A 12,727-nucleotide genomic window follows, 5' to 3' on the forward strand; every position below is an offset into this window, starting at 1 on the left:
TGGCAAACACACAATATTTTCCACATAAAACATTTTCAAGTGACATATTTGAAGTAAATGAAGGTTTGAATAGGTCAATAATTCATTATAATACAAATGTTTTTAAATATATATATATTTTTTGAGCAATTGCAAAAGAAAAATAAAGATAAACAAGAAGAAAAAAAAACTTTGTGTCAACATTGCAACTTTTTCTCGTTAGATTTAACCTCATTCCACTCTTTTTAATGTCTGTTTTTATTTTGACAAGAACATTTCCAGAATGTGGCCCCCGGGCCTCACGTTGGCCCCCCCTGGCCTAGGTGTACCTAATAAAGTGGACACACACAGCCAGTCTTTCTAATCATGTGACCTGTTTTGGAACGTCTGTTGAACTGGTTTTCGATGCGTGCCTTCAAAGTAAAAGTGTGCCGACAAGACCGATTGGCTGCAGGCAGTCCAAGTAGCTGCAGCTGGGACTGCTGCGTGGCCCGCAGGTGTTTCTCGTGCTGCTGATTAGCGGGGAGCATTTAAGCAGCAGCAGCCTCCTTCTGCTTCACTTCCGTCCACTGAGTTGGTCCAGCTAGACCTACTCAGGTTGCAACCATGGGGCCGGGACTCTCTGCAAGGTAACTTTGTCTTTCAGTATTTGACTCAAGCTAGCTAAGAGTTTTGTTAAGCGTGTACATTGTTGTCTTCCAGATTAACTTGGATCTGCTTGTTGCTGATTAGCGGTGCTGCTAGCCTGCCGGTCCAACATGGTAAGTGTCTGACTCTTCTGGTCTTGAGTAAGAAGTGTTCCTTCTGAAGTTGGGTTCCACACTTTGTATGATTTCAGGCAACAGGTCTACGGACAAGGACACCACGGACTCGCTTGCCGGGGCCGTCTCGCCAAAGGATCAGCCTCAAAGCTCCGACGTCCCCGCTGAAGCGGATGAACCGGCGAAGCCCACAGCCGACACAAAGGGAGCTTCGAGTGTTTTGTCACGAGAGACCATGACCTACGACCACAACGCCAACAAGATATCGAGTGGTCCCGTGCCGCAAGCTGACGTTCCCGTTGCCAGTGACAAACTCAGACCCCAATCTGCTGATTCAGGTGCGAGTCCTGTTTGGAAAGCGTACAAACCTCCCAGCTACCCACCCTTCGCTGCTGGTGGTCTACAAGAAGGTCCTGTCGATGCCAAGCAACAGCCAGAATCTAATCTAGATGACAATGACTCCGTGTGGTCAGGTGTCGAGCCACGCTCCAGCTTAAAAGGGAGTTGGAAGCAGCAGGAAGCATCTCTTCCAGGTGCTCGTGTGCACCCAGGATGGCCAAGGTACGATTTAGCTTCAAGTGGTCAAAAAGCCAGTCCTAATTCTGGGATACAGCAGCAATTCCATCAAGGTGTTCATGAGTCCTCAGGATTGTCAGGTAAAGACACCGCTTCCAGTTCCAAAACTTCAACTAGTTACCAAGCCAAAAAAAATATTCTCAAGCACCCAGGATGGTCAAGCTATGACTCCAAATCTTCTAGCCACCAAACATCCAATCCAGCTGTTCACATGCACCCTGAATGGTCAACTGGTGGGCTGAAACAACCAACCCATGTGCACCCAGGATGGTCAAACTATGACTCCTCCAGCTCTAAATCTTCCACTGGTGGTCAACATGCTCATGTGCACCCTGGATGGTCAAACCATGGCTCTGACTCGTCAACTGTTGGGCTGAAACAACCAACCCATGTTCATGTGCACCCAGGATGGTCAGGCTATGACTCTTCCGGTCAGCAGACTTCTAATCCAGCTGTTCACCCAGGATGGTCCGGCTATAGTTCGTCTTCTGGCCAACAAACATCTAATCCAGCTGCTCATGTGCACCCAGGATGGTCAAACTATGACTCCTCCAGCTCTAAATCTTCCACTGGTGGTCAACATGCTCATGTGCACCCTGAATGGTCAAGCCATGGCTCCGAATCTTCTAGCCACCAAACATCCAATCCAGCTGTTCACATGCACCCTGAATGGTCAAGCCATGGCTCTGACTCGTCAACTGGTGGGCTGAAACAACCAACCCATGTTCATGTGCACCCAGGATGGTCAAACTATGACTCTTCCAGCTCTAAATCTTCCACTGGTGGTCAACATGCTCATGTGCACCCTGGATGGTCAAGCCATGGCTCCGACTCGTCAACTGGTGGGCTGAAACAACCAACCCATGTTCATGTGCACCCAGGATGGTCAGGCTATGACTCTTCTTCTTCCGGTCAGCAGACTTCTAATCCAGCTGTTCACCCAGGATGGTCCGGCTACAGTTTGTCTTCTGGCCAACAAACATCTAATCCAGCTGCTCATGTGCACCCAGCATGGTCAAGCTATGACTCTTCCAGCTCTGAATCTTCCACTGGTGGTCAACATGCTCATGTGCACCCTGAATGGTCAAGCACAGACTCTTCAACTGGAGCTTTGAAACAAACTTCCCATCATGTGCACCCTGACTGGCCAGACTATGGTTCCTCTTCTAGCTCCAAATCCGGCCAACAAACATCCCATCCAGCGGTTCACATGCACCCTGACTGGTCAAGCTATGGCTCTGAATCTTCAACTGGAGGTCTGAAACATCCATCCCATCAACATGCTCATGTGCACCCTGAATGGTCAAGCCATGATGCCTCCAGCTCAGAATCTTCAACTGGAGGTCTGAAACAACCAACCCATGTTCATGTGCACCCAGGATGGTCAGGCTATGACTCTTCCTCATCTGGTCAAACTTCTAAACCAGCTGCCCACAAACACCCCGGATGGTCAGGCTATGGTTCTTCTGGCCAACAAACCTCTGAGCCAACTGCTCATGTGCATCCGGCGTGGTCAAGCTATGACTCTTCCACTGGTCAACATGCTCATGTGCACCCTGACTTGTCAGGCAATAGTTTCTCTTCAAGCTCCAAATCTGGCCAACAAACATCCAATCCAGCTGCTCATGTGCACCCTGAATGGCCAAGCTATGATTCTAGCTCTAAATCTTCTGGAGGTCTGGAACAAACATCCAATCAACATGCTCATGTGCACCCAGGATGGTCAGGCCATGACTCTAGCTCAAAATCTTCCACTGGTCAAACATCCCATCAACATGCTCATGTGCACCCAGAATGGTCAAGCTATGGTTCCAAATCGTCTGGCCACCAAACATCCAATCCAGCTACTCGTGTGCACCCTGAATGGTTAAGCTATGGCTCTGAATCTTCAACTGGAGATCTGAAACCATCTCAACATGTCCATGAGCACCCAGGATGGTCAGGCTATGACTCTTCCTCTTCTGGTCAACAAACTTCTAAACCAGCTGTTCATGTACACCCCGGATGGTCAGGCTATGACTCTTCTAGCTCTAAATCTTCAACTGGTGGTCAACAAACTTCCCATCAGCATGCTCATGTGCACCCTGAATGGTCAAGTTATGGTTCTTCTAGCCAACAAACTTCCAATCCAGCTGTTCATGTACACCCCGGATGGTCAGGCTATGACTCTTCTAGCTCTAAATCTTCAACTGGTGGTCAACATGATGCTCATATGCACCCTGAGTGGTCAAGCTATGGTTCCTCTTCAAGCTCCAAATCATCTGGCCAACAAACATCCAATCCAGCTGCTCATGTGCACCCTGAATGGTCAAGTTATGGCTCTGAATCTTCAACTGGAGGTCTGGTAAAACCAGCCCATATTCATCCCGGATGGTCAGGCTATAGCTCCTATTCTGGTCAAACTTCTAAACCAGCTGTTCATGAACACCCCGGATGGTCAGGCTATGGGTCCTCTAAATCTTCCGCTGGTGGTCAACATGCTCATGTGCACCCTGAATGGTCACGATATGGTTCTTCTTCTAGCCAAACATCCGATCCAGCTGCTCACATGCACCCAGAATGGTCTAGCTATGGACACTCCAGCTCACTGGACCCTAGTGAGAATTCTTATAGCTCTTCAGGATCCTATCACTCTGGTAGTGTTCCAAACAAGAACCTTCATGGTTGGAACAGACCTGAGTGGGCTCCAATGTATTCAGCAGGAACCGATGTGTTTGCCTTCAACCCGAGTCCTCCCAGCACGCCTTGGTTGTCTGGCCAGTCCAGCTCTGCTCCTGAATACTCGCCAACATCCATCGTCCAATCCAGATCCGGCTACCAACATGCGCGAGATGAATTTGCCAGGATGCAATATTCCCAGGCTGATGTTCCGTCAGGCTTCTCCAGAACTGTGAGCTACCAAAGTGCCCCGAAGAACTGAGGTAAAGCACGTTTTTAACGATGGTTTTCATGTGCTTAACATTTGTTTGTCTTTTACAGGAACGTGTGGTTTGGGTTTATGTGGATTAAGATTTAATAAAAAAAACTTCAACTTGATCATGACTTTAATGTCTTCTTTACATAACGACGTCTTTAATGATTTCCAAACCAGTTTTATTTAGTTCAGTGGTGCTTTGACAAGTGTAATTGGTCCTGTGACTGAGACCTAAACCCACAATACTTGTCAAATGTAATATTCCCCATTGCCAGCTGTGCATACAAGTTACCCGGGGGGGGGGGGGGGGGTCACCACATCTGTGGCCCTTCCAAAGGTTCTTCCCCATTATTAGCTTAAGGTTTTTCCTTGGCTGGATGAGAGTCCAGACCAGGGGATGTCTGTGCTACCCATTGATGCCCTTGTGATTTAAGTGTAACCTGAACTAAGTTTAGGTCAAGTATTTGTCCTGGAGTATGGACTTCTAGGGTATCACCTTCCAGCTGCAGCATCTCCATATTTTCATGGATAAATGTTATCGACTCGGTATGATTTAGTCCAACCCAAACTGTTCAATCTTAAATTAAAAGCTCATTGTTTCATGTTTAACTACTCATGTTTGGAAAGTTAATCTATTGCTCGCTAATGCTAGTGTTTTTCTTTTCCTTGAATCAACTTGAAAATCTTTTGCCTTAAATCAACTTGCCTTGAATAATTTTATCAAATCAACCTTTACCTTAATTTTTTCCTTTAATCAACTTTAAATCTATTTTTTTCCCCTAAATTTGTCATGAAAATCAACTTTTACCTGGAATCTTTTTTCCTTGAATCATTGTCAAATCAACTTACGTTAAATATTTCCTTAATTTTTTGGCATGAAAATCAACTTTTACCGTAATTTTTTCCTTAAATCAACTTTTACATTGAACATTTTTTTTTTCCTTAACTTTTACCTTTTGAATAATTTTTTTCCTTTGGCCTTGTGAATAAGTGTAACCTGAACTTAGTTTAGTTCAAGTATTTGTGCTGGAGTATGGACTTCTAGGGTATCACCTTCCAGCTGCTACTCCATCTGCAGCATCTCCATATTTTCATGGATAAATGTTGACTCTGTATGATTTAGTGCTACCCAACCTGTTCAATCTTAAATTAAAAGCTCGAATTGTTCCATGTTTAACTACTCAGCACGGTCTTAACTCATGTTTGGAAAGTTAATCTATTGCTCGCTAAAAGCTAATGCTAGTGTTCTTCTTTTCCTTGAATCAACTTTTAACTTGAATCTTTTTCCTTGAATAATTTATCAAATCAACCATTACCTTAATTTTTTCCTTTTAATCAACTTTAAATCTATTTTTCCCCCTAATTTTTTGTCATGAAAATCAACTTTTACGTTGAATCCTTTTTCCTTTAAACATTGTCAAATCAACTTTTACCTTGTTTCCTTAATTTTTTGCCATGAAAATCAACTTACCTTTAATCATTTTTCCCCTTAAATCAACTTTTACCTTGAACATTTTTTCTTTGGCCTTGTGAATAAGTGTAACCTGAACTTAGTTTAGGTCAAGTATTTGTGCTGGAGTATGGACTTCTAGGGTATCACCTTCCAGCTGCTACTCCACCATCTGCAGCATCTCCATATTTTCATGGATAAATGTTATCGACTCTGTATGATTTAGTGCTACCCAAACTGTTCAGTCTTAACTTAAAAGCTCATTGTTTCATGTTTAACTACTCAGCATGGTCTTAACTCATGTTTGGAAAGTTAATCTATTGCTCGCTAAAAGCTAATGCTAGTGTTCTTCTTTTCCTTGAATCGACTTACCTTGAATATTTTTTATCAAATCAACCATTACCTTAATTTTTTTCCTTGAATCAACTTTAAATCTTTTCCCCTAAATTTGTCATGAAAATAAGCTTTTACCTTGAATCTTTTTTCCTTTAAACATTGTCAAATCAACTTTTACCTTGTTTCCTTAATTTTTTGGCATGAAAATCAACTTTAATCATTTTTCCCCTTAAATCAACTTTTACCTTGAACGTTTTTTCTTTGGCCTTGTGAATAAGTGTAACCTGAACTTAGTTTAGGTCAAGTATTTGTCCTGGAGTATGGACTTCTAGGGTATCACCTTCCAGCTGCTACTGCAGCATCTCCATATTTTCATGGATAAATGTTATCGACTAAGACTTAGTGCTACCCAAACTGTTCAGTCTTAAATTAAAAGCTCAAATTGTTTCATGTTTAACTACTCAGCACAGTCTTAACTCATGTTTGGAAAGTTAATCTATTGCTCGCTAAAAGCTAATGCTAGTGTTCTTTTCCTTGAATCAACTTTTACCTTGAAATTTTTTTTTCTTGAATAACTTATCAAATCAACATTAACCTATTTTTCCTTTAATCAACTTTAAATCTTTTTCCTAAATTTTTTGTCATGAAAATCAACTGTTACCTTAAATGTTTCCTTAATTTTTTGGCATGAAAATCAACTTTTACCTTAAAAATGTTTTCTTAACTTTTACCTTTACATTTTTTTTCTTTGGCCTTGTGAATAAGTGTAACCTGAACTTAGTTTAGGTCAAGTATTTGTGCTGGAGTATGGACTTCTAGGGTATCACCTTCCAGCTGCTACTCCATCTGCAGCATCTCCATATTTTCATGGATAAATGTTATCGACTCTGTATGATTTAGTGCAACCCAAACTGTTCAATCTTAAATTAAAAGCTCATTGTTTCATGTTTAACTACTCAGCACGGTCTTAACTCATGTTTGGAAAGTTAATTTATCGCTAGCTAAAAGCTAATGCTAGTGTTCTTCTTTTCCTTGAATCAACTTTTAACTTAAATCTTTTTCCTTGAATCAACTTACCTTGAATAATTTTATCAAATCAACCTTTACCTTAATTTTTTCCTTTAATCAACTTTGAATCTTTTCCCCTAAATTTTTGTCATAAATCAACTTTTTTCCCTGAATCATTGTCACATCAACTTTTACCTTAAATCAACTTTTACCTTAAATGTTTCCTTAATTTTTTGGCATGAAAATCAACTTTTACCTTTTAAATCATTTTTTTCTTTGGCCTTGTGAATAAGTGTAACCTGGACTTAGTTTAGGTCAAGTATTTGTGCTGGAGTATGGACTTCTAGGGTATCACCTTCCAGCTGCTACTCCACCACCTGCAGCATCTCCATATTTTCATGGATAAATGTTATCGACTCTGTATGATTTTAGTGCTACCCAAACTGTTCAATCTTAAAAGCTCAAATTGTTTCATGTTTAACTACTCAGCACGGTCTTAACTCTTGTTTGGAAAGTTAATCAATTGCGTGCTAAAAGCTAATGCTAGTGTTCTTTTCCTTTTAATCAACTTTAATCTTTTTCCTTGAATCGACTTACCTTGAATATTTTTTATCAAATCAACCATTACCTTAAATTTTTCCTTGAATCAACTTTAAATCTTATCCCCTAAATTTGTCATGAAAATAAACTTTCACCTTGAATCTTTTTTCCTTTAAACATTGTCAAATCAACTTTTACCTTGTTTCCTTAATTTTTTGGCATGAAAATCAACTTACCTTTAATCATTTTTCCCCTTAAATCAACTTTTACCTTGAACATTTTTTCTTTGGCCTTGTGATTAAGTGTAACCTGAACTTAGTTTAGTTCAAGTATTTGTGCTGGAGTATGGACTTCTAGGGTATCACCTTCCAGCTACTCCACCATCTGCAGCATCTCCATATTTTCATGGATAAATGTTATCGACTCTATGATTTAGTGCTACCCAACCTGTTCAATCTTAAATTAAAAGCTCAAGTTGTTTCATGTTTAACTACTCAGCACGGTCTTAACTCATGTTTGGAAAGTTAATCTATTGCTCGCTAAAAGCTAATGCTAGTGTTCTTCTTTTCCTTGAATTAACTTGAAAATCTTTTTGCATGAATCAACTTACCTTGAATAATTTTATCAAATCAACCTTTACCTTTTTTCCTTTAATCAACTTTAAATCTTTTCCCCTAAATTTTTGTCATAAATCAACTTTTTTCCTTGAATCATTGTCAAATCAACTTTTACCTTAAATGTTTCCTTAATTTTTTGGCATGAAAATCAACTTTTACCTTTTAAATCATTTTTTTCTTTGTCCTTGTGAATAAGTGTAACCTGAACTTAGTTTAGGTCAAGTATTTGTGCTGGAGTATGGACTTCTAGGGTATCACCTTCCTGTTGCTACTCCACCATCTGCAGCATCTCCATATTTTCATGGATAAATGTTATTGACTCAGTATTATTTTAGTGCTACCCAAACTGTTCAGTCTTAAATTAAAAGCTCAAATTGTTTCATGTTTAACTACTCAGCACGGTTTTAACTCATGTTTGGAAAGTTAATCTATTGCTCGCTAAAAGCTAATGCTAGTGTTTTTCTTGAATCAACTTTTACCTTGAAAATTGTATTTCTTTAAATCAACTTACCTTGAATAACTTATCAAATCAACATTAACCTATTTTTCCTTTAATCAACTTTAAATCTTTTTCCTAAATTTTTTGTCATGAAAATCAACTTTTACCTTAAATGTTTTTTCTTTGTCCTTGTGATTAAGTGTAACCTGAACTTAGTTTAGGTCAAGTATTTGTGCTGGAGTATGGACTTCTAGGGTATCACCTTCCAGCTGCTACTCCACCATCTGCAGCATCTCCATATTTTCATGGATAAATGTTATCGACTCTGTATGATTTAGTGCAACCCAAACTGTTCAATCTTAAATTAAAAGCTCGAATTGTTCCATGTTTAACTACTCAGCACGGTCTTAACTCATGTTTGGAAAGTTAATCTATCGCTAGCTAAAAGCTAATGCTAGTGAGTCAGAACAGATGTTTTGGATCATTCTGGATTCAGACTGCTCAGCAGATGGCCCGGGAACCAAATCTGACTGGTCTCAAAGTTCAGTTTAAAACTTGGACTTGTAACATTTGCAGGTTATTCCTAAAGTGGATTTAGGAACTTGGACTACTGTAAACATTGGGAAGTCCTTGTCTTGTTTTAACCCCTCGGACCTTAGCTTTCTGAAAATGTGGTCTCTGGTCCCACAGCTGTCTTCATCTTGATCGTTGAATTTTCTATTCACGAATGGCAATTTAAATAAGGGCCATCAGAGCTCAGGTTTATGTTGACACAGACGTCATAGTGCCATCACAGCTCACCTTTATGATCCAGAACCATGCTAATAGGAGCACACAGGTGCAGTGTTTTTGCAGCAGCCACATTTTAGTGAGATGACACAAGCAGTATTTTTAAGTAGCAGCGTCATGCTAAAAGGAAGACACAGGAGCAGTGTTTTTGTAGCAGCGTCATGCTAATAGGAACACAGGTGCAGTGTTTTTGCAGCAGCGTCATTTTCGTGAGATGACAAAGGAGCAGTGTTTATGCAGCGGCGTCATGCGAATAGAAACACGTGCCGTGTTTTTGCATTGCGTCAGTCTAATAGGAAGACGCAGGAGCAGTTTTTTGCAGCAGCATCATGCCAATAAAAGACGCAGGAAGAGTGTTTTTGCAGCAGCGTCATGCTAATAGCAAGACTCGGGACTAGTGTTTTTGCAGCACCGTCATGGTAATAGAAACACACGTGCAGTGTTTTTGCAGCAGCGTCATTTTAGTGAGATGAAAAGAGCAGTATTTTTAAGCGGCAGTGTCATGCTAATTGGAAGATATAGGAGCAGTGTCTTTGCAGCAGCATCATTTTAGTAAGATGACACAGGAGCAGTGTTTATGCAGCAGCGTCATGAGAATAGAAACACGTGCAGTGTTTTTGCAGCAGCGTCATGAGAATAGAAACACGTGCAGTGTTTTTGCAGCAGCGTCATTTTAGAGAGATGACGAGCAGTATTTTTAAGCGGCAGCGTCATGCTAATTGGAAGATATAGGAGCAGTGTTTTTGCAGCAGCGTCATGCGAATAGAAACACGTGCAGTGTTTTTGCAGCAGCGTCATTTTAGCGAGATGACGAGCAGTATTTTTAAGCGGCAGCGTCATGCTAATTGGAAGATATAGGAGCAGTGTTTTTGCAGCAGCGTCATGCGAATAGAAACACGTGCAGTGTTTTTGCAGCAGCGTCATTTTAGTGAGATGACAAGAGCAGTATTTTTAAGCGGCAGCGTCATGCTAATTGGAAGATATAGGAGCAGTGTTTTTGCAGCAGCGTCATGCGAATAGAAACACGTGCCGTGTTTTTGCAGCAGCGTCATTTTAGTGAGATGACAAGAGCAGTATTTTTAAGCGGCAGAGTCATGCGAATTGGAAGATATAGGAGCAGTGTTTTTGCAGCAGCGTCATGCGAATAGAAACACGTGCCGTGTTTTTGCAGCAGCGTCATTTTAGCGAGATGACGAGCAGTATTTTTAAGCGGCAGCGTCATGCTAATTGGAAGATATAGGAGCAGTGTTTTTGCAGCAGCGTCATGCGAATAGAAACACGTGCAGTGTTTTTGCAGCAGCGTCATTTTAGTGAGATGACAAGAGCAGTATTTTTAAGCGGCAGCGTCATGCTAATTGGAAGATATAGGAGCAGTGTTTTTGCAGCAGCGTCATTCGAATAGAAACACGTGCCGTGTTTTTGCAGCAGCGTCATTTTAGTGAGATGACAAGAGCAGTATTTTTAAGCGGCAGAGTCATGCGAATTGGAAGATATAGGAGCAGTGTCTTTGCAGCAGCGTCATTTTAGTAAGATGACACAGGAGCAGTGTTTTTGCAGCAGCGTCATGCGAATAGAAACACACGTGCAGTGTTTTTGCAGCAGCGTCATGCGAATAAGAAGACGCGGGTGCAGTGTTTTTTCAACAGCGTCATGCTAATAAGAAGACACAGGAAGAGTGTTTTTGCAGCAGCGTCATACCAATAGGAAGATGCGGGTGCATTGTTTTTGCAGCAGCGTCATGCTAATAGGAAGACACAGGTGCAGTGTTTTGCAGCAGCGTCATGCTAATAGGAAGACACAGGAAGAGTGTTTTTGCAGCAGCGTCATGCTAATTGGAAGACACAGGTGCAGTGTTTTGCAGCAGCGTCATGCAAATAGCAAGACACAGGAGTGTTTTGCTGGCAGCTCATCTCCACAAAGAAAGGCTCAGTCGCTGGTTAATAGCGCGGCTGATTGCTGGAGTGGACTTGTGTCTTCGCTGCGCTCGCTGAAGGAGCTCTTGAGGAGCGCGGCTCCTTCAGCGAGTGAGCACAGGAGGCCACTCGAGCAGCAGCAGCGGCCATCAGAGAGTCACTCGCTCTGCAGCCATCATTGCGCCCTTCAGAGGGAAAGTGATGAGACGGACGCTCACTTGTGCTTCTTTTACTGACACTCAATGTTTCGTACTGACAAACACCAAATGTTTCTTTCAGGTAAACACACCTGTTGGTTGTGGGCGGGGCTAGTTTGTTGGTCAATGATTGGAAACCATGCTTTTTAATCACTTCCTCTTTTTAAAGACTACTGATTGGCTCCATCAAAGTGCAGCGGGATTTCAAAATAAAGGCCCGGGAAGACTCTCGCTCCATGAGAAGTTTTTCTGCATCAGGTTGCCACGGAGACCAGAATGTTCATTTCCCGAGTGCCTTAAGAAGATCCTCTCCAACGCTGACATCCTGTCGCAATCTTCTTCCTGTCTCCATGCAAAACACACGTGATTACTGTCTAGTGTGTGTGTGTGTGTGTGTGTGTGTGTGTGTGTGTGGGTTGGCCTCTTCTACGAGGATCATGTTCGTGTTCGTAGGCGTTATTGTCAAATCTTTTAGTTTGGGGGTGAAAAAAGGTAAATAAAAAGCTATAATTAAAAGAATAAAAACTCGACACTATTGGATAAAAGAGTAATAGATTACAACGAAATTAGGAGATATATAAAATTGATCATTATTGGCCAAAAATGAATAAAAAGTCATTAATTGATATGAAGTCAAAATTATGAGATAAAATAAAAATTATGAGATGAGAAGTCATAATTTTAAGATTAAAAATCGAAATTAAGTAAATATTAAATCATAATCATAAATCATAATTAAGAGATTGAAAAATCGATATCATGAGATTTAAATTAATTATTGGACCAAAAATAATCGAAATTATGAGATAATAAAGTTGAAATAAAAAATCATAATATTGAGGTATCAAGTGTGACTTATGATAAAAGAAAGAAGGCATAATTATGAGATGAAAAGTCAAAGAATGTGAGATTAAAAGCTGAAATGATGAGATAAATGATAATTATGAAATAAAAAGGCAACATTAAAGGATGAGAAGTCCAAAATACGAGATAACAAGTCAAAGTTTTGAGGTAAAGTCATCATTTTGAGCTAAAAAAGTGGAAATTGTGAGGGGAAAGTCAAAAGTTTGCAATAAGACATTTTGAATTGTGGGCCAAAAAGTCATAATTATGAGCTAAACAGTCGAAGTTATGAGATAAAGTCATAATTACGATGTAAAGACAATTAATCGAAATTATGAGATAAAAAAGATGAAATTATGAGATGA

The 12,727-nt window shown here is 40.6% G+C and overlaps 1 protein-coding gene across 4 annotated transcripts; it reads left to right on the forward strand.

Annotated features, from left to right (window-relative positions):
* The first annotated feature begins 511 nt into the window (after positions 1-511).
* On the forward strand, positions 512-4,352 carry LOC133535935 (hornerin-like). Of its 4 annotated transcripts, none has more exons than XM_061876012.1 (6): positions 512-608; positions 682-740; positions 818-1,538; positions 1,653-2,206; positions 3,260-4,237; positions 4,296-4,352. In XM_061876012.1, exons 1-5 carry the CDS (start codon positions 586-588, stop codon positions 4,234-4,236), a joined length of 2,334 nt encoding a protein of 777 aa, XP_061731996.1. In that variant the 5' UTR covers positions 512-585; the 3' UTR covers position 4,237; positions 4,296-4,352. The 4 variants fall into 4 exon arrangements, with proteins under 4 accessions (XP_061731996.1, XP_061731997.1, XP_061731995.1 ...); XM_061876013.1 differs by having other exon boundaries at positions 1,653-1,732; XM_061876011.1 differs by having other exon boundaries at positions 514-608; positions 1,653-1,733; positions 1,857-4,237.
* Positions 4,353-12,727: the final 8,375 nt, after the last annotated feature.

Source organism: Nerophis ophidion, linkage group LG17 (assembly GCF_033978795.1).
Source record: "Nerophis ophidion isolate RoL-2023_Sa linkage group LG17, RoL_Noph_v1.0, whole genome shotgun sequence".
Lineage (NCBI taxonomy): Eukaryota > Metazoa > Chordata > Actinopteri > Syngnathiformes > Syngnathidae > Nerophis > Nerophis ophidion.